General features: G+C 42.4%; 1 protein-coding gene across 1 annotated transcript in view; it reads left to right on the plus strand.

Moving 5' to 3' along the window:
• The window catches only part of CFAP91 (cilia and flagella associated protein 91), a 28719-nt gene extending 10508 nt beyond the window's left edge, over positions 1-18211 (plus strand). Inside the window, exons 11-18 of the mRNA XM_088535785.1 lie at positions 5695-5811; positions 7533-7604; positions 8664-8810; positions 11779-12000; positions 13063-13211; positions 14456-14547; positions 17742-18061; positions 18141-18211. Of these exons, the coding sequence (XP_088391911.1) occupies positions 5695-5811; positions 7533-7604; positions 8664-8810; positions 11779-12000; positions 13063-13211; positions 14456-14547; positions 17742-18043 (1101 nt within the window). The 3' untranslated portion in view covers positions 18044-18061; positions 18141-18211. The remainder of the gene's footprint in view (positions 1-5694; positions 5812-7532; positions 7605-8663; positions 8811-11778; positions 12001-13062; positions 13212-14455; positions 14548-17741; positions 18062-18140) is intronic.
• Positions 18212-21914: the final 3703 nt, after the last annotated feature.

A 21914-nucleotide genomic window follows, 5' to 3' on the forward strand; every position in this document is an offset into this window, starting at 1 on the left:
GCCATCAGTTCCTCATAGTTTTGAACTGCTCAGAAATCCTACTGAGAAAACATATGTGTTAACTTTCTTCCAGTTGTCTCTGCTAAATTCATTGTTTTTTTAATTTGACAACTTCAAGCAGAGAATGTATCAGGCATTCAGACTGTTGTAGGCATGACCATTTTTTCTCTGGAGCTCTGTCTGTCAGTATTCTCTCTCCCTAGCATGTACATTCTCCTCCAGCCCCGTGGAAAACAAAGATAACTGCTTGTCTCCCTATGAATCTGATGCTTGGGTTGTAATACACTATATCAGCTAGAAATTCTCTTCTTCCTTTTACTCTCTCTCCTTTCTCACTTTCTTATGTAATGCCTGTGTGACAAGCTGAATGGCTACACTGTCAAATTACTAATAATTGAATCTGGATGTATATTCTCAAAATTCTGTACATTTTTAAAATGTACGTTCTGAGAAAGTACTGTAAAAATACTTACAGCAAAGCTTGATCAAATTGGATCAGAATAGTGGGTACACATTCATTGCTCTTCCCTAACAGCAGTATCTGATTTGCAAAGAGGATAATAGTTTTTGCATACCTTAAGTTATTACAGTTGTTTGTACAGATGAGGTATCCATACATGAAGTTAACTGCCGCGAAGTGCCTCGTGTGCATCTACATTCATAGTATTTGATAATTACATGTACTTTTAAGCATGCTGCTTCTGATGCTGTTGATGGTTGTCTTCTTCAAAATTAGGCCTGTTGTTGTTGGCTGAAGTGACGCTAAAACATTTAATTTCGGTTGTAAAGCTTGGCAGCTTTCACTTATGCTTTCTTTAGTGAAGAAATTAAATTTCATAATCGGAAATTATGTGTATAAGCTTTCTTATCTTGGTATAATTTAATAATACTCTCTCTGTTCACACACTAACTTTCTACAAATGAATTTTAATTTGAAATCTTGTCCTGAAAGAACAATCATATAATCTCAAATTTAAATTCTACTGGATCCTGTAAAAAATTAAGTGTTGCATCTGATTGTTATTCAGAAATAAATTTTCAAAGAAAAAGTTTTGGTGCTGCAGGAAGTGTTCAAGAGTTACTGGTATTAGTTCATCACAGACTTGGCGAAGAAGACACCATGTTATTGAAAGGCTTTGAGATTTGGTTTCTTTTTGCATGAAACCAAAATAGTGATCATGTTATATAACCATGGTCAGAACACTTGTGGCAGTTCTCGTAGGCAGCATGATGTTAGCCTGAGCTAACAGGGCTGAGTTACCGTTACAACAATTGTATTCTGCCCGTTCAAAATACTTGCCAGAGTTTGTGAGACTACAGTGGAGGGTCTAAACTGTAGTCCCTGATAAGAAGTAGGCCCTAGTGATGGCTGCTCACATCACAATGTTTCCTCCAAGAGAAGCTGATAGTCAATGAGGAGATGGAAAGCAGAATGAAGGCAGACAATATTGCCCATTTTCTTCTGTATTAGATCACCAGGGCTACACTGATTTATACCACCAAACGGCCTTGTATAATTAAGCCTCCGCTACCTTGCACATAAAGTCAAAATGCATATTCTTTTAAAATCACAAAACATTTCCTTTAAAGGGGTTGTTGATAAATCACTTATGCCAAGTTTAACTGCTATTTTTACATACTGAGCTGTAGAAACCAGACTCGTCACTCCAGATAAGCTGAAAACGGTGACACCACTGAAGATCCGGATTGCCTCAACTACCGTAAGGCTTCTGTTCCGAGCAACAAGAGCAAAAAATGAACAGTTTTATCCTAACAATCAACTTAAGAGATTTCACAGAATCACAGAGTGGTTGAGATTGGAAGGGACCGCTAGAGATCATCTAGTCCAACCCCCCTGCTCAAGCAGAGACACTTAGAGCCCATGGCAAAAGGTGGCATCCAGGCAGGTTTCGAAGATCTCCAGAGAAGGAAACTCTACAGCATCTCTGGGCAACCTGTTCTAAGCATTTCAAGCATTGCTGCTCTAATTGCTTAGCCCCTGGGTTCTGCAGTGACATTGTGGTTCACATCAATGTCTTTTGCCCTTTAAGTTTGGTGGCCATAGCACTTTTTTGGCTTAGCAGGACCCAGCTGGCAGATCCACCTTGTAACCTACAGGAGTTGTTGAGAAGCGGCAGAGGAGCAGAGTACTTCAGTTAACAGAATTTAGTACTGGAAAGGACAGCTGTTTGACCGGCTGGCATTACCAGCCCTGATACTGCCAACAGCCTCCTCTGGTACAGAAAGTATGAAAAGAAGTTTAAAGCAGTCAAATAGAGATCATGTCAGAATGACTCTGTATTGCTTTGCGTTACTTCTATAGCAGAACAGCTGGACCAGTTTTCTCTTCAAAAAAACTCCTTTTAGTGCTGCGTGAGCGTTCTCTAAGTCTAGAAATTTTCCCCCATAATCCTAAAAGGAAAGCAGAACTCTAGAAAATTTGGCGCATACATTCTGATCTAGCTCTAGATGAATTTCTTTCATTCCCTGCTGTTAACCTGAGATAGCTGGAGGTGGCAAAGAGAAGTGCTGGATTTTGGCTTCAGGGGTAATTCCTCTGAGTCAAGGAAGTTTCCAAGACTTGCTTTCCAGGCCGAGTAAGTGGCAAGATGGACTGGTCCCCCTCATTATCTTCCTCTTGTTTTGCCATGCTGCAAGTTCTGTTAAGGTTAGGGCTGCAAAGTGAGGCAAAAGAATATCCAGGGGCCCACAGAAAGGATCATTGTCCTATTAAGAATAAAAATCATCTTCCTCTAGGCTTGAAATTAATCCCGAAAGACAGGATTTTAGAAGCAGGCTTTTTGAGTATCCTGAAACTTTTGCAAGGATGTTATATATGCTCGGTGTTTTTCAAATAGCTCTCCAAAGCAGGAGAACATGAGAGAAACAGGACTGACCCAGGATTTACAGAGAAAAACAAGGAGCCATATCTTAAACCAGGTCTGTAAAAGGACAAGAAAAGCCGGTTCCTAGACAGAGGAGATGCTGGTGCTTTAGGGAACATAAGTGAGCCATTACATAAGAAGCCTTACATGAAACTGCAAGGAATTTAGTTAGCTCAGAAAGACATAGCATACTGATAAAGCTAATTAATGTAGGAAAAAAATGCTGGATACCTGAATACACCAAGGAGTAAAGGAGATACTAGGAGATCATGTCTGTTTTCCTTTATCCTGTTGCTGGAAGGAGGTGGAGAAGTAAGAGGGCCAAGAATATCTGTGGAGAGATCTGTGCCAGCTTCAAAGAGCAGGAAAACCTGATCAAGCAGTAATTTCATCAAGAACAAATCTCCAACGCACTGTTAGTTGGCTCATGCTCAGACAAGCTTTAAGACCTATTATGTCACTCCTAATCAGCCAAGATACAGCAGGCCTGCTGCATTGCTAAATAGGTACTCAAAGTGTGCTGGATGTTCTCACCTTCTTTAGTCGTGGGCAAAGAAGAAGAAAGAGAACTACGGCTGTATACGCAGGTGCTACACATGGAAATGTGTATGGTGTCTTGGGAAGGAGAGAAGATTAAAGAGCAGATAAGGAAGAAACCAAGGCATAATTACTCTGAACGGATTGCTGGTTTCTAAGCCACTATCTCATCAAGACTTCTGCTTCTATGAGAAGCCAGCAAAGGAGCTAAAGGGTATGGCCAAAAGCAAGAATGTCATTTGCTGTTCACAGCATTCACCAGGAAAATGAAAAGAAGATGGAAGGTCTAGGTAGTCCTTCACAGTCCATCCAATCAGATTATACCATGACCAAAAAAACAAGACTACATGAAAAGAGTAGGATTATGTAGCCCATTGCAGAAAATTCAGTGTGCAATATGTAGGTGGTCCCATATAAAACATGTCCTTCAGAAATTTAGTACATATTTATTTTTCTCTCTCCTCCTCCTTTTTTTTTTTTTTAAAGAAAATACTGGGTTCTTCAGTCCTGGTTTCTATTTAGAAAATGGTAACTTACTAAGTTAGGCAGAACCCTTTAATGCAAGACCTGTACTTCCTTCAGTTGAGCTGTTATATTAAAGTCTTAAAATAACCTAAAACTTCAGTCTGAACAAAATAGTAACCGCTCCTGACTTGGTGAAGGTAGTAAAGTAGTCACTAGATTCTGCTGATGTGTAAACATAAAACCATTTCCAAGAACTGCAGTATTTCTCAGATTTACATTAGTAAGAATTACTTCTTGTGCTCTTAGATTTCTTTGTCTTTAAAAATTGTCATTCTGATTGCATTTGATTACTTTGCTTATCAAGAAATATTTTTGTAGGCTAATGTTTTATTAGGAAAACTCTTATGAATGCAACATTGTACTAATAAACATTGGAATCATTGTTTTCAAGATAAACACAATTACAAGGGCTTTTTCTTTCCAAGTTTTCCCTCATCATGCAAAACACCTTACAAATTATATCAGACACTGTTATAATCTTCTTGCCGGAGAGCTCTAAGATGTTCAAATACAAGAAGCAGCTGAGAAAATCTCTAACTTTGTTCAGCTATAAGCATTTCACATGATTTATAAGCACTTTATAGGCTTTGATTTTTGTATTATTAAACCAATCCATTTCAGAAGTTTCCAACATTAAAGTGTTTATCCCCCTCCATCTAAAACTAACTCTCTCTCTCTTTCTGGAGAGAGGAAATTTAACACAGGATTCTTTTTTAATTAAGTTCCTCTCTTATTTCCCTTCCTGGTAAGATACTGTTTTTGGACATCTCTTTCTGACACTCCTGCACAGCTTTTCTGTAATAAGGAAAGGAAAGGAAAGGAAAGGAAAGGAGAGGAGAGGAGAGGAGAGGAGAGGAGAGGAGAGGAGAGGAGAGGAGAGGAGAGGAGAGGAGAGGAGAGGAGAGGAGAGGAGAGGAGAGGAGAGGAGAGGAGAGGAGAGGAGAGGAGAGGAGAGGAGAGGAGAGGAGAGGAGAGGAGAGGAGAGGAGAGGAGAGGAGAGGAGAGGAGAGGAGAGGAAAGGAAAGGAAGGAGGGAAGGGAAAAGGAAAGGGAAGGGAAGGGAAGAAGAAAGATACAGCTTACCTGGCGGAAATATGTCTGTTCTTCCAGTAGTGAAAAGTATAGATCCAGCCCATGCAACAGCAGGATCACAGTCTTGAAAAAGATTTAAGCTTACATATTTTGCTCCTTTTTCTTTGTGAGCAGTATCAAGATGTCTACAGTAGACAGACATTGCTGGGCAGCAGAAACTGATTATTGGAATATCTTTTTCTAACAAGCTTGCAATGGGAAGTTGGCAGCATGTTGGCTCTCTAAAAACTGACGGAAAGCATCCATGGTTTTGCCACTCCTGGACTGCTTTGAATGGCAAGCTTGGTGGCAGCCATCAAACAGCTGCAAGGAGGAAAAAAAAAATAAAAACACTTTAATGGACTTGCAATAACAAGTGTGATACCTATAGTAAAAGGCAAAAAACTCCAGCTCTTACTCCAGCTCTTACTCCAGCCCTGTTATTCTGAAACTCCTGTCGCTATCTTCTGACCAATTAACAGCCTTATCTGCTGAGCATATTCAGTTTTTAAGTTGAGGTGAAGTAAGAAATAGAAGCCACAAGTCTGAAAAGTTCATAATACTTAGAGCTCTCTGCAGTCTGTGTGCTCAGGAGCAGACAGTAGCTGTAGAACTGGTCTCAATGTGATGTTCTATTTAGCCCGTCTGTGATTGATTAAATTATTTAACTATTACAGGCACTACTGGACAAGAAGAATAAAGTCAAGGAGCCAAAGAAGCCCCTTCGTTTCCTTGAAAAAATAGAAAAACCTGTACCTCAGCCCCCAACTCCAACCCTGGAAAAACCATCGATTGTAAGTGGGATTTTTAGTGCTTTTTTTTTTTTTTTTTTTTATCTCCTGTGATTGTTCCCTATCTCACCTCAAGTTTAGAATCCCAAAGGGAAAGTGTGCTGGAGTGGTGGGCTGCTGACATGGACCGCAAAGGATATAAAAGAAAGAGGAGAGAATGGAGATGGGACTGCAGGCCTCTCAACTCCTCCCCTCCTTTGCCAGTCATTTCTTACGCGCTGATCATCCCCAACAAGCTTACAGAGCACCTCTCAATTCCTCACCTTACTCTCGCCCAGCCTCCTCTTGTTCTCAGCTGGATCATAAATTCCCCCAGATGCTAAATTCTCCTTTTTTTTTTTTTTCTTTCCTATAGAGCATCATAGACTCTCTGTCTCCCCTCTCACTTTCCTGCTAGTTTTTCAGCAAGTGGTCATTATCTTTGTTAAGGCATCCTTTGCATCACTGACCAGTACAACTACAAGTACCAAGAATTGCATCCCACAAAAATTTAAAATAAACCTTACAGCAATTTGGCTTACCGGTCCAGTAGATGTGCCAGCTGTCTCCATTTCCAAAAATTGTGTCCTGAAGAGGCTTGTGGCCTCACTTCCCTTTGCAGCCAGGTTATGTGGTGCAGTTATCTAAGTCTGAGTGGGCTGGAAATTCATTTCTTCTTTCTGGAGAAAAAGAAGAAACCAAATCATAAAACACTCCTTTGCCTGTTCTGCTTTGCTTCTCTTGGATGGTGATGTGGAAAGGAAGGAATGCTTCCTTTTGCTTTTGGAGTACTTAATCTGCAACACCTAAGAAAAAGCAGCCACTAAAATTCAAGTTCACACCCCTTATCCCACATTCTTTCCTCTTATTCCAGAACTTCTAAAATACCACATTTCAACTCAGACCTCTTAGGCTGTTTTTATTTAAAAAAAATAATTCTTGCAATATTCAGATTCCTTTTAATCTCTTTCGGGTATCTCATGGACTTTTTCTTCCTGCAAGCATCTAAGACCCCTCATCAGGAAAAAAAATGCTGTAAGTTGTGCTTCCTATATTTAAAATAAGACAATATTTTATCACTTGTAGTCATATTCTTTTACCCACTGCACCTCATTCTTCTTCTGGATTGGTAGCACTCACACAGTGCTAGGTCAGTAACTCCCGGAAGGAGACAAATTGCAGTGTGAGGTGTTTCATTTTGCTTACTTCCAAAAAGTCACTATCTGAGTCTTAAATTTACTGAGTTACTCCAGTATCAGTCATCATTGGAATGAATATCAGAAGAAAAATCTATACATTCCCTTTTAGTTTAATCTGTTTATGGTTAACATCTCTTTTGTGCCTCCTAAAATAATAATTCTCCTTAGTGTCTTGACCTGTAAAGTCACGTAGCTCATGATCATTCTACCATCTCAGTCAAGCTACAGATAGTACTTGTAATATATAAAGTAATTTTCTCTATCAATACCTCCTTATCATTAGGTATTCCACGTTAAAGACTCTCTAAGAACTCCAGTAGAGTCTTTTTCCTCCATCTCTTGTAAAACAGGGACGTATGTATTATTCTGACTTACCTGCCTTTCCCAAGGAATCAGAAGCACGGTGTTCAGAAACAGCTGGAAAAAAAGCTGAGTATGAATTAGATTTTTTTGTTAGCTAGATGGATGATACATGAAAATCTTCACCTGTATTTTCCCCCAAATAAGTTATTAATTACGATGTGGATATTCATTGTGTTTTGGCAGGAGGAAGAGGAAACAGAACTAGCAGTGATTTGTTTGCAGAAGTTGCTCCGAGGAAGGGCTATTCAGAACATGGTATTCTGTGCCTCTCTGTTTGTGTCTGGTTTCAGACTGGTGGTGGGGGATGACTGGGAGTTTGTCTGAAGTCTTTCTTCCACAGAACTAATCAAGGGTAATGAAGCTTCTACAGTTTTCTCCTGTATGTTATCTCAAGTCTTCAAGGCTTTATTCTGCAGCCCAAACTTCTTACAGGAGATTGCAGGTTCCTACATGTGTTTGAGTATCTCCCTGTGCCAGCCACAGTGAGCTGTATAATTACTCAATGACAAATTCTACCTTAGTTCTGGACCATGAGTACATTTTGTCTTGATTATGCCAAGACCCTAGGAATATGAAACCTTTCACATGTCCTCCAGAAGGGCAGCTTTTATTTCTTACCATCCTCTCAGGTTCCTTCTTAAATGTTGAAACAGACTACCATGATTTCCAGTGGAACAGAAGTAGGTCTAGGTTTAAATTAATTGAGTAGCCCTGGTATGGGCTTTGTATTAAGTAAGTCTCTCACTTTGAACAGACCAGTTCCTTCAAAAGGAATAACCTTCAAAGAATAGCAAATGCTGAAACAGGAGATGTTTAACTTAGGCCTGAGAAAAAAGTGTAATGGGATACATTTAGAAATAGACCAGTATTAGCAGGGTATCACTAAGGATATTGATCTATTAGGTGAGGACATACTTTACCCTGGTTTTGCTGTTCTCTATTCAGGTGGTTTGAGTTCCGGATGAGTCTTAGGAGAACCAAAAAAGTAATTCTTGTAATAAAGTAGCAGTGGGTCATTTACACTCCATAACTGAAGTTGTCAAAATATGTTTTCCGTGCAGGAAGTTTTAGGCAAGGTTTAGCTGGCAGACCTGGTGTTTACTTAGAATGTGGCCACACATTTGTTACAGAGTTTTTCATTTCTGGGTGGCAGTATGAGGGACATTCCCCAGGTCTTCAAATGCTAACAACAAAAAGCTAGGTCTTAGGAACAACTGGCCCTATGAGTTGGAAGAAAACAGTGTTCTCTGCTGTCAGAATACTTTGATTATGTACTCCATTTAATTTGCCTTGTTATTTAACTGTATTTAAAAGATGTTTGAAGGGAAGGAGAAGCGACTGGAACTGATTCGAGAACTGCGCACCACTCATGCACTTCAGGAGGATGTCCAGCTGCTTATTAAGGCAGAGAAGCAAGAGACACTGGCCTTGCAGCAACAGCATGACTTGCACATGCACAAGGTTTGCCTATAAACGTGGAGCACCTGGTTTGTCACACTCCTGATTGCAGCACCACCACTCTTATATTTCATTTATTTATGTTTTCTATTATGCAAAGTACATAAAACATCCCATCTTACTCAAGTGCCCTCTTAGCAGAGCCAAGGACTGAATATCCAAGGGGCTAAATTGCTTTCATTTCTGTGGGGCTCTAGGGGTCTCAAACAGTCTGAGGAACCCAACCACAGCTGCTACACAAGCTGCGCTTGCTTTCTATCCAGACAGAGCATTTTTATATTTCCAGGTGCCTGAGTAAACTACACTGTCAGATGAACCTGAGATTACCCATATTTCAGCCCATTTGACTGGTGCTGTGACTTGGCATCACTACACGTCACTCCTGTCAGTTGTTTTCCTGAGTGTGTTATTGCTGTGTCACTGCCCTGTCCACTTTCTAGCCTGGCACTCTCTCAGGCTCCCACTCAGGCAGAAATCATCACAAAAGCAGCCAAAGGAGATTTACTTAGAAAATGTTGCTGGACTTGGGATTTTGAGTGCCGCGGTAATGGTTGCCACATTTCTGGAGAGCAGAGAGATCCTGAGGTCCATCCATACCAAGAATCTAATGAGAGTTGGGAATAAGAAATCTGGCACTATTTCCTTGCAGTGTCACAACCTTCCAGAGCAAAGTGAATCAAATGGCAGACTCTAGTCTTAAATGGATCATGAAGAAATTTTGTCCAGACCTCACCCTATCCAAGATATATAGTATATCCCACATTCCTGCAGGTTATCCTGTAGCCCTTACTACTCTCATGGTATTACAGGAAACAGCCATGGGGCAATTTGGCAGGTTTTAGATTATGAGAGCAACATACACCGGCTGTCAAAGCCCACTGCTTATTGCTGGGTGGGCAGCTATAAAATTTCCTCTCAGAGCTCAGTAAAAATTGAACAGAGTGATTGTGATTTAGTGTTTATCACTTGTAGATGCTCCCTTACATACAGGGAGCATAGGTGTGGAACTCAGGAAAACAGAATGCCAGAAATTATAGCAAAACATTTTCTTCTACTGAGATAAGAAAAAATAAAACATAAAAGCCTTAGGCATTATGAACTTGGAACTAGTTATTTTTCTGGAAACCCAGGTAAGAGTGAAGGAGAGACCAATTCAGACATCATGATGACATTCGGAAAAAAAGGAAAGAGCAGAGAGTAAAGATGCTGACCTCTGATCTCAGAATCTCCTTTTATGAGAGACACTATCCCCCTCTGCTGGCATTTACCCCTTCTACCTCTTGGTTTTGTTTTCTTGAGTTCAAGGCTTGAGTCATTTTAACGTTTTGAATTTTAACCTCTATAATGCAAGACCAGTAGTTTTCTGTGCATGGGAATATTTTAGAAGGTCACTGATGATTTACAGAATTTCTTAGTGGCCACAACTTTTTTTTTTCTTTTAGATTTTTTGAACTTTCAGTTTTTAAGAAAGACATCTTTCAAGAAATGCTTTTTATAGAAGGCTGAAATGCCATGTAAAGTGGTCAAAAGTATAAATCTGTAACCTGATGTTAAACAAAATTTTAAGGTTGTTCTTGGGTTGTTTCCCTACGTTTCACACTGGTTTTAGATACAGTACCTTGAGCAATAAAGAGAAAAAAAGCACATTAGTCCTCTATGACCCCTGTCTCTAGGGGCAATTTCCTTTTCCATCTTAACAGCCATCGGCTGAGCAGTGTCACTTCTAGATGTATGTGACATTGACAGTCCCACTTTTCCTTGAAGCACTGTCCAACAGTATGAGAAAGCTGATTTATTACCACTTATCTAGGATATTTCAGCTCCATTTGGTTTTGTGTGAGTTTTACATTCCAGTCTATTCTGTTATTGCCTTTTTATTGCAACAGGGACACAGAATCCCAGCCAGCTCCACACATTCCTTCCTGCCAAGGACCATGGCTTCATGGTCTGAACTGGAATTAACTAACCAAAGACCTTTCCCTTTCCAAAGTGCGGCCAGATACAGAACCCATAAATTATGATGTGCTTGGAGCAAGGAAGAAATGGTACAGCAGCACCAAGCACCTGGGCTCTATTCTCAGCTTTGCCACAGACTTTCTGACCTGATTTTCCATTACCCGTAATTTTGAGTTCTCATTTGCACATTGTGCATATCAGTATAATTGCCGTTGGTTTGAATTTGATAGCAGCTACTGCTTAATTTGTATAGTTTTAGGTAACAACTTAATACTTAAAGCTGCAAATACTCATGACTCTTATTTGACCTTGGCAAGTTCTGTCGCTTTGTTGCCTCACCAGTGTCTACCCAAAGAGTTAACATTTTGCTGAGGTGACTTCGAACTTTAACAAACATTTTGAATCCTCAGGATAGGATAGAAATGTGGCTATATGCACAACTGCACAATTCCCTAAACCTCTGCCCCAAATGCTCTGCCCGTAAAGACAGAGATTTTGTTTTCTGAATGCTGGATTGATACTGCATTTGCAACTTTTGATCCTATTTCCTTAGCATGGAAAGATAAAGGATTGAAGTCAATTCGTTGTCACTTTTGTATCTTCCATTTTGTGGTCTGGGAACAAGAACAGTTCCCAGTAACAAACAGGCTCAATAACTGTTCTGATTGTACTCTCAGCCACAACAGCAGCTCATAATAAAACATGGCTAGGAATTTATCTCTTCCCACCCACCCAAGCATAGGGGCTGCTTGTCCTAGTGCAACAAGATAAGGTCTATTCCCAAATGGATCAATTTTGTCATCTTTTAGCCTCCTCATGACATCAAAACCAGTATACAGGAACCTCGCATAATACAGAATCTAGGCTAGACTATGTAAAACAAAAAGAACGCAAAACTGCTAGGTTTGCCCTGTGGTTGGTTGGAGTGGATACCGCAAAGCTGTTTCACATGCCTGTGGTCAGAGGAACATGCCTGTGGTTTGTAACACAATTCTTTTGCATCTTTTTTAAAAAGCTGTCACAAATTGAAAGCCACTTGGCCTGGGCAGAAGGAAGGACCTTGGCGAATATGTTTGACTTCCTCTCTAAAGAGCTGCTGAGGCTGCAAGAAGAGCGAAGGATCCATGCGTTCATCATGCTGGCTGAGAGGCAGCGGCGAATGCGGGAGGCCGAGGAGAGTGGACGCCGCCAGTTGGAAGAGATGCAACGGCAGGAAGAGGATGAGATTTTCAGACAGGTAAGAGAGGGAGAGTGTTGAGAGCATGGGCAGCGTCAAGGAACTTCCTCCCTGCAGGAGGATTCAGCTGGGAGGGAAGTGCTTCAAACATTGGCTTAGGTGAGGGCTAGCTTTAAAATGGAGAAGGAAGTCTTAGGGAAGAGAGGATGATTCCCTCTTCAGAGGGTCGTCTCCATTAAAATTGTGGAGAGAATAAAATACACCCAAACAATCTTTAGAACCTATAACAAGGAGTGACATAACGAGAGTTATTATAAAGTGATGCTAGAGGAAACCATAACCTTGAGATCCAGAATCAGAAGTCCTGAGATTACCCTATTCCATAACTACAGATTCCATAAGAATCCATAAGAATTGAATCTGTAGTTCCCTAACTCCAGCCTGCATGAAGCATATTTCTGCCAGTTGAAAGGAATGAATGGGAGCCTAATTGACTAAAACAATCATTTTCAAACTTTGCCAGAGGAGGTTAATACCAAGAGAGTCTGAAATCCTTTTTTAAAATAGTATCCCTTTTTAAAAACAAGCAAACAAACCAAAAAACCCTTTTCTATTTCTCTGAGTGGGAGGCAAGGAGGGTCAAAGTGCAATAAACTTATCTCCTTCAGACTAGCGAAAGGAACAGGCTCATTTCTAGAATCTCTGCCCTACATCCCATATGAGGCAACCAATATCTTATGCATACTACTTTCACTGTCTTGATGGAACCTTTTCCTGCAGTATTTGCATGAATGAAACCTGTTTTATTTACCAAAGCCAATGCTGATGTTGTTTGTTTGGCAATTGTTCAGGGGACAATGAGAATTGAGGAAGCAACTGCCATTGCATTCAGAGAAATAACCTGCTGTAGAAGAATTGCATAGTAGATCTGCCATATATATTTTTTACTTCTGGCATTGACTCTTTCCTGCATTTGCTTGTCTTCAGTTAGTTCTTGCACAAAATTTGTCCTCAGAAAGCAGTGCTGAAAATGATCTGTAGCCTTGCTTCTCTGGAAATCAGCTTCCACCCATCTGTTATAGCAATAACCAGTAAAAAAGCAAATCTTGGTGTTTTTTGCAGGTGGTCAAAGTGCACCAGAGCACTGTTGACTCCTACTTGGAAGACATTATCCTGAGCAGCATGGAGAACACAGCTGAAGAACAAGCTAAGGAAGAGATTCAGAGAATGGCTGTAGAAATCAATGACATTGCTTACGAAATGGAAAATCGGTGTGCTTTTACACTGCACATTGGAGGCTGTGGGCAGCAGTTTAAAACACTCCTAACCATCTGCACCTGTACTTACATCTCTAATTTAAGACACAGGAGGGGTAGAAAAATTCCAGTACCATGCCCACTTCATTACTGTGCAGGTTGTATGGGAACCACACTGTTACTATGTGGTATACACATATAAATCCGTCAGAGCTTTATTTCCATGCAACATTTGCCAGATTCCTTCTGCAAATCACTTCTGGGATCTGTGAATCACCCTTTTCAGACTTCTTCATGCCAATAAGATGTGGTGACAGCATTTTAAGTGAATCTGGGAACTGCCTAAAGCAATACCCATTCACATTGGTCTTTTCCTTTATTTACAGTCCTACAGAAAATTGCTTTGAAAGAGATGCTAAAGATACAGCTATACAGCAGTCTTTTATTCTGGGGTGGCTGTTCTTTAGGAAACGGCCAGTTTGCTGGGCGGGGGGTGTGTGTGTGTGTGGCAGGGGGGGGTCAATCATACTGATGGCTGCCTGACAAGGCATTCTGAGTACACTAGGTTTTTGGGAACACCACTGTCTTGCGTTTGGCTGAGGCATCATCAGTGAATACTTTTTAGGACCTGCCAAACCTCCAGCTCAGTTTCTGTGTGCTTTTTTGGAATTGAGCCATGAAAATCCTTGACACAGTGACTCTTCTATGGAACAGCAGCTGTGTATTTTATAACCAGATGAATATGAATGTTGAAGTCCTTATGGAGAATTAACCATAGATAATGCATGCAGACCCTCGGCCAGTTGGGAACCCACCAAACACTGGCATGGAAAAGAGCATGGGGATCAGCCAAATGCAAAGCCACAAAAGGGAGGAATTTAGCAAACACAGCAACAGACCACAGGCTAAATTGACAAAGACCCAAATGCTCAGAGGTATCTGTGTGTCCAGCACAGTTTGACATTAGTGAGAGCTAGATTCCTAAATACCTCCGAGGATCAGGAATCTGGGGTGATCTTTCCTGAAACAATGCTTTTCCAATACAGTGTTGAACACACTGGCAACGCTGTACAGAGGTGAATAATCAGTTATGCTGTCCGTGCTGTGCACTGTAAGCAGACACAGAGCTGACAATTCCTGCCACGAGAATACACTCACCTGAAAATAGCGAGAACATTTATAAGGGAATTGTGTGTTTGCAGGGGTGATCTGTAAAGAAAAGTAGAATACTAATATCACACCTTTTGTCTGTTCTGTAGGAGAACTCGCCTACAGTCAGAAGAGATTGTAGCAGAGATGGTTTATAGCTTCCTGATTCCAGAGATTGAGAAAAACTCTTTCAAAGAAAAAGGTAAGGAGTCTTAACTGCTTTTTTTCTCTTCTTGAATTGGTTCACTTTCCTCGCTCCATCTCAGTGAAAGCAAGGCACACGCCCAAAGGCTGTCTCAGTTCTCTGAGATTCCTCTTTTGCACACTGCAAGTAGAAGGCTAGCCTTCCTACCTGTCTTATGGATTTCTCATGAGCCTTAGTCTTTTAAATGGTAGCCCAAATTTTTTAATGGTAGCCCAAATTCAGACCTAAAGTAACTTGGGGCAACTTTAAGCATAATACTAAACAAGATTAAAAACACTGATTGTGCCTTCGAAAATAAACTGGAAGAAAAGTCATTAAGTAGCATAGCTGTGAATATTTTTTTATATACCAATTTGTAAAAAAATAATTTAGAAGCATTTTTTCCTGCCTGTTTTCCAGTTGGTCAATAAGTAAATGCCAAGTTAAGGTTTTAGGATTGACTATAGCGACATCACGTTTAAGTGAATAATTTCGCAATTTTAGGGGATGTTTCTGTTTAATCAAAATGGATCCTTCAAAATACAGAGGCAGAGACCCTGGGAACACATGTATTACACTGAGGGTCAAAAATAAATGGCTATTCTTAACTGGAAGGTTTCCACAAACCAGCCCACTCAGAAGACTGACTAAACCAGTCATCCATATAAAGTGAATATAATTTATCAAAACAGATTTTATCAAGAAGGAGTCTGAAGTGGCCTTTGTCTTATTGTCTTTTGCTAAATTGAGAACAAAAACAGTTGATTGCTTCTTTTGTTTTGTTAATGAAAACACAAGCCCTACAAACACCTTCTGTGCTCTGTGAGTTGTGCAGAGCTCTTTCTGACTGGCTTGCCTTTATCACCACCAGCAGTAACTATTCAACAACAGGCAGTACTCTCTAAGCCTAATCATCTCCTCTCTTACTCTTGGTAGATCTGCAAGCCTGCCAAAGGCACACTAAGGCACAGTAATTTTGGTCAGTGAAGTCCAGCTCAGGTTGGACTAATGCACACAGACTAGCTCATCTCAGAAAGAGAAGATGTAGAGAGGACCTAGGATTCTAGGCTGGTTTCAAGCAGAGGAAGCAAGAAAAATGGTTTAAATGCAACAGCACCTGATGATCTAAGCACCTCAGAAGTGCTCCCAAGCAACAGAGGAAAAGACCTCCAAAATCTGGGACAGCTACAGGGGATATGTCTAGACGGCAGAGTTGGACCTATGCAAAATTAAAGCAGCTGCTGGAAGAAGAGCCAGAGTAATAGATGATAAAATGCAAGAGCACCTTCCAACGTGGTCAAGTGAAACTAGCCACAATATTCTTGTGGCAGCAAGCATCACATGTCCCCCAGAAGACCTCATACTCTTTTCTGCTATTGCCGCCTTTAGTGGGATGGATGCCCTGCATTAAAGAGCTGACTTAGTTCTATCATCTCCAGAATGTGCTCTGGAAAACTGGCCCAGCTATGGGCCTCCTTCACAGTGATATCTTCAGAGAAGCAGAATCATTGCATAAGCATCCCTTTAAATCCAAAGTAGTAGTATCAAAAAATGTCATTTGAGCTTGTGAACGCATCAGCCTGCTGCCTTTCATGGCATCTTCTAAAGCTTTTGCTAGAGCAAGCCAGATTAGTCATTGTGAAGCTATATTTTTTTATCCACCTGGCACATGCTTGAGCACATAACTTCCTTGAAATTAGCAGGAAACTATCTGAGGTCAGAAACTCAATGGCCTGCCAGAGGAGCAAACCCATTTGAATACAAAAAGCTGAGGATCTACAAATACCACCTTTGCCCACACTTTGGCTTCACTTCTTTATACAAATCTCTTTCTTTTGCCATTACTTAGCTTTCTTTTCCTTTGTTTTGTTCTCTTGAGCATCTCTCCCATTGTTCTGTACAATAACAGATGTTCTGTAATCCTGAGACACCTCTGCCGCTCAGCTTCTGAGCTTTCTCTCATTGGAGGTAGAAGACAATATGTTGATATGAAAAAGAAAAGAAAAAATTGCTTTTAAAATGACAAAACACACCCAGCAATTTAAGCCCTCTTTCCTTTACAATTCACTGCAGCTGAAGGAAGGAGCTGCGGCAATATCAGGAGAGGTAACATTCCTGCATTGCTGCATGAACCGTTGAAATCAAAATGCCTTGGATTGCAAATATCATCCTGTGAATTGAGAGCTGGCTGCTGAAGGGCAGCTTATCGAATGCGGGTTAGAGCCAGTTGTCTTCACTGTCAACTGAGTGGACCTGGAAGATGCACAAAGCATAAAAAGGATGGATTAGTAAAGTTCAGCAACTGAGTCAACAAGTGAGGGCTGTGCGAAGTGCTGCAGTGACAGCGTGCAGGGCTGTATGACCAAACAAGAGACCAGTGATTCAGGGTTGACAATTGAAATACAGCTCAGCCTTACAGTGTGAACAGATGAAATCCCGAGGAAGTCTTGAACTTTTGCAGGGAGAAAATGTGAGCAGATCCACAGCTAATCCCTGCAGTGCTCTCCATCCCCCCTTACAAGCTTACACTACTGCAATCCTGAGGTTTGTCTATGAGCACCTTCAGACTGGTAAAGAAAAGAGGGAATGAAGAAGTGAGGTGAAATGAAGAGAACTCCAGTGTTAATGGTTCAGCTTGGGTAATTAGTTCCCAAGAGGTGTGCTGGAAATATATACAAACTAAATTGCATGAAAACTGTAGAACACAGTAAAGAAAAATCTTTTAGTAATGAAAGGGAGATGACAGGGTCAGTGATTTAATGAGTCTATCCTGTCTCCAGGTCTGTCTATCAGCTCCATGAGGATTTCTCTGTGCAGGCAGAATTGTGACACAGGAGAGGGCATATTTCAGCTCCAGTCTTTGAGAGACCTGTTGCAGCTAAACAGATACTGTCAGAGAAGCTATTTTAAAGCCTGAATGCACAGTGGGCGGGAAAGGAAAACACTTTGCCTGCGCTTCCCACTGTGGGAGTTGTCTTCAAAGGGAAGTGCAAAGTTGGTTGCTGCTATTAGGTGGCAGTAGAACCCTACCAGCCAGCGCCAGAGGGATGACTTCATTTTTTTTTTCCTCTTTCTTTTTTTCCTCTTTTATTTTCTTTTCCCTCTGAAATAGCTTTTTCCACACCTGCAGAAAACTAAAAGCTACCTCTCCCCTACAGGGCACACTTTGCTGTACCTTTCCAAGTAAAAACCTTTCCTCTTTTTATGCGCAGTGAGGCAGTCCCAAAGAAAACACATCATTGCGGCTCATCAGATCATCCACAGGGACACAGAGAGACTAGTGGCCGATCTGGCCTTGCCTCAGGAGATGTCTGCCAGTGAGATAAGGGGAGATTCTCCTGCTGCAACAGCTAGCACTGCTTCGAGCAGGACCTCTGCTGCACCAAGTACAACAGAGAGCACCTGCTGCCTTCCAGTCACGCAGGAACCATCTAAACTTGCAGATGATGAAAGCCCAGGAGAGACAGCAGAGACCCATTTGGATGCATCAGATATGGAGGCCACGGCTTCCTAGAGAGAAAAGGTGAGCAAGGTGAGTTTCGCTTCCCCTCTGTGGTTTGAACTCCAAGGATGGAGAAGGAAGCATATTGTATCTCATTTTTTTTTTTCAGGGCATCAAGGATGGGAAAACACCTCTCTCCTTTGGACCATCTCTCCAGTGAGCAATACTGTCCTGGAGCCACTCTGTGTACATTTCAGTGTGGCATACTCTGTCCAGCCTCCCATATTTAGCTTTTGTCTTATCTCCCAGAAAATGCTTGACTGGCTGACACAAAAAGGGGCATTTAAAACATTGCTTTGCTAACTTCTCCCTTCTAACTAGTAAAAGAAATTAAAGAGATTCAATATTATAATTCCTTCCTTGTCTTCGTGGCACAGACCTACATATAGAGTTCTGCATCTGGGCTTTTGGTGGCATTTTCTTGCGTCAAGAGCATTAAATGAGAAAGTGTTCCAGCCGTGAGAAATTCTGAGTTGAGACTGTACATAACGTCTTTTCTCAAGCATACCCCACTAACTCTCTTAGTTGAGTAAAGCAAAGTTCTTTTTCAGTTCTACTGCTACTCACTGAAGCTACCTGAATAAAAGCTACCTTTGATAGGATACTAGTAAGGGTCAGATCTTGTACCATCTTTTCACATAATTAGCCCCTGCTTAGCTCAGCAGAGCGGTGCCTGCCAAGCCAGCAGTGTCTGGTGCTAATAACTAAGGGTAGGTTATAGCAGAATGATGTGGGAGCTGATGCAGCTTGTGTGAAGAACCCATTAACCAGAGCTCACGGCTTTTCCTGAAATGCTGCTCCTTGGGCTGACTTCTAGCTTCTTGTCATCCCAAAGGAGAACATTTCTGGCAAGCATCATGTTTCTGAGGACAGGGAGCTCACTGTTGGTCCCGCTGACTTTCTGGTTCCAGGAGGCTACACAGAAAGGGTACTGGGTTTGCCTTGTTTGCAGGCATGGGGGTACTCCAGCTCAGGATGTGAGAAATCAGCAGGCTGCAGACAGGCGCAGTGCCTCTGATCAGAGAGCTGTCAGGGATGTGCACATCTCCTGAGCATTCACCTGTCAAAATCCTGGAGATCGGAGGAGTTTGCATCTCAAACCTACATTCATGCCAGTGCCAACAGCAAGTGCACCAGTTTTTGGAGGAAAAGGCACATCCAAAACTACCCACCCAAAATGCTTACTCACTGATGCACTAGCTACTATTTATGCAGCAGATGATAACAGTATTAGCTCTTGATGATAATGAATTATGGGCTCATAGGTGTGCATTCCCATCGCTTCTTGTGCTGGCCTTCAGGTATTTTGTCTGTAAAGCCTATAACCCTGCTGCTTAACTCCAGGCATATCTGTGTCCCTCCCAAACACCAACCAGCAGCTCTTGCTAGGAATGCCCTAGGTCTGAATTCTGAAAGTCACACAGAATCACAGACTGGTTGAGTTTGGAAGGGACTTCTAGAGATCATCTAGTCCAACCCCCCTGGCTCAAGCAGGGACACCCAGAGCACGTGGCACAGGGTCGCACCCAGGTGGGTTTGGAAGATCGCCAAGGGAAGGAGACTCCACAACCTCTCCGGGCAGTCTGTTCCAGGGCTCTGTCACAGTCACAGCGAAAAAGTTCTTCCTCACACAGAGATTAAGCTTCCTGTGTTTTAGCTTGTACCCATTGCCCCTTGTCCTGTCATTGGCCACCACCGAGAAGAGTTTGGCCCCATCCTCCCTACATTCTCCCCTCAAGTACTCGAACATGTTGATCAAATCTCCTCTCAGTCTTCTCCAGAGTAAACAGGCCCAGCTCGCTTAGTCTGTCCCTATACAATAGATGCTTCAGTCCCTTAATCATCTTTGTCGCTCTACGCTGGACCCTCTCTAGGAGCTCAATGTCCTTCTTGTACTGCGGAGCCCAGAACTGCGCCCAATACTCCTGGTGCGGCCTCACCAGAGCTGAGTAGAGGGACAGGATCCCCTCCCTCCTGCTGGCAACTCTCGTGATGCAGGCCAGGATCCCATTGGCCTTCTTGGCTACGAGGGCACAGTGCTGCCTCATGGGTAACCTGTTGGGGCATCGGGGCTCCTTCTCAAGGATTTTAAGGAGATGGGAAGAAAGAAAGAAAAAAATACAGACAAAAACCTGAATACTCCAGTCCTTCACTGAGCTTAAATAAGAATTAGGAAACTGAGAAAGCAGCATCAAAAAAAACCTTTGTGGGGCTCTAGGTTACTGATTCAGAGGCACCAGGCGGATAGTGGGGGCAGACAGCCCATGAAATGTTGCAAAACAGGCAGGGGTTTGAGATGGGCAATGAGATCCTGTTAGGATTCGGTGATGATGCTGGTAGGGATTAGGGATTTGGTAAATTCTCATGGCATGCGTAGCTAGTCAGCAAGAGTGAAAGTAGAGAAAGCAAGGAACAGAGAAAGAAACAACTGTGTGCAGGGAGGCTGTATTGGGAATTGGCTCTGTTGCCTCAGGCCACCATGGACAAATTTAGCCCGATTCAAAGAGAGGGGATAACATGAATCACAAGCTCCAGTGTAATAAGAGAGACATGGAAAACTTGAGGCAGCGAAACAGTAAAGTAGGAAGGCCAATGCAGCGAAGCATTTACTGCACTTCTAAGATCATATGCTGAAATAAACCTTCCCCATGTGGCCTGTCATACAATATGATACGGGCTTCAAAAGGCAAGGAGTGCTGACATGGGTGGGAAGGAGCACCAGTGCTTCTGTGCCATGGGCTTCTCAGCGCTACGGCGCCACAGCGACAGAGCAGGGGGCTCCGGGTGCTGTGCACAGCCTCAGCTACAAACGTCGTGGCTTCTGTTCCGATTTCACCGACACTGTTAGGATAAGGCAGTCTTTTCTGCAGGACATGGCCTAGTGTGTTAACTTAAGGCCATGGCAGGATTCCCTTAGGAATTCCCCTCTAGAAAGTGCCTGCAATTGCCATGTGCAGGGGTTTCACCCCTTTTCCCCCCTCCACCCCCTCTTTCTCTCTTTTTCTTTTCTTTTTTTTTTTTTTTTTTTTTTTTTCTTTCCCAAGCTTTTCCCAATGTGCTTTGAGGAAGAAAACCAGCACAGTGAAAGGGAACTGGGCTCATAAATCAACAGAAGAAGGCACCATCCCCTTCCCTAGCAGGAACCAGAACCACCCCAGGGAGGAGCTCCTGCCTGAAGCAAACGCAGCAGATGCCCCCACAGCTGCACCAATAACACGGAGGAAGTTCTGCTCATCCCGCTTTTCTTTCACCAGCTGCCCCCGGGGCGGGAGCTGCTGCATCCTGCCAGGTGCAGGAGCCTAGCTGAGCTGGGAGAGACCAGGGAGAAGGCAGGCAGAGCACAGGGGCCTGGGGGAATGGCTCATAACTGGTCGCTAGGAGTACGTCTTAGGTCTTCCTGGCTGTGAGGCTCTTGCACTGTGCAGCTGGGATATCCTTCTGCTATAACCACCGCTCAGACAAGCAGAAAGCACTTCTGTCAGGGAAGCATGAAGCTAACACAGAGCTAAGATTTTTCTGTGGACACTGTGCTCCACTGACAAGGGCTTCCAGCAAGGGCTACCTCTCACTCCTGGACTGGCCTTCCCCCATTCGGCCAGAAGCCTTTTCATGCAGCTCTTACTGCTCTTCTCTGGATGGCAAGCCAGTGTTTTCTCAGTTTCCTCAGTTTTCCTCAAGTTAATGCCCTCCAGAGTTGGGTCTGGGCTTATGTACACCCCACGAGGGATGCAGGAATTGTTTTGAACATTTGCCAGAAATGCTGATTTCCCAAGACATAAAGTGTAAACGTATATTACTCAACTAAATATGCAACAAGACCAACCAGCACAGAACAGCCTTAACAGGGGGCTGCTCTCTTGCCTTCCAAAACAGAGAGGCTGCG

Source organism: Tinamus guttatus, unplaced genomic scaffold (assembly GCF_059628265.1).
Source record: "Tinamus guttatus ecotype Peru unplaced genomic scaffold, ASM5962826v1 Tinamus_guttatus_pri_ptg000646l, whole genome shotgun sequence".
NCBI classification, from domain to species: domain Eukaryota; kingdom Metazoa; phylum Chordata; class Aves; order Tinamiformes; family Tinamidae; genus Tinamus; species Tinamus guttatus.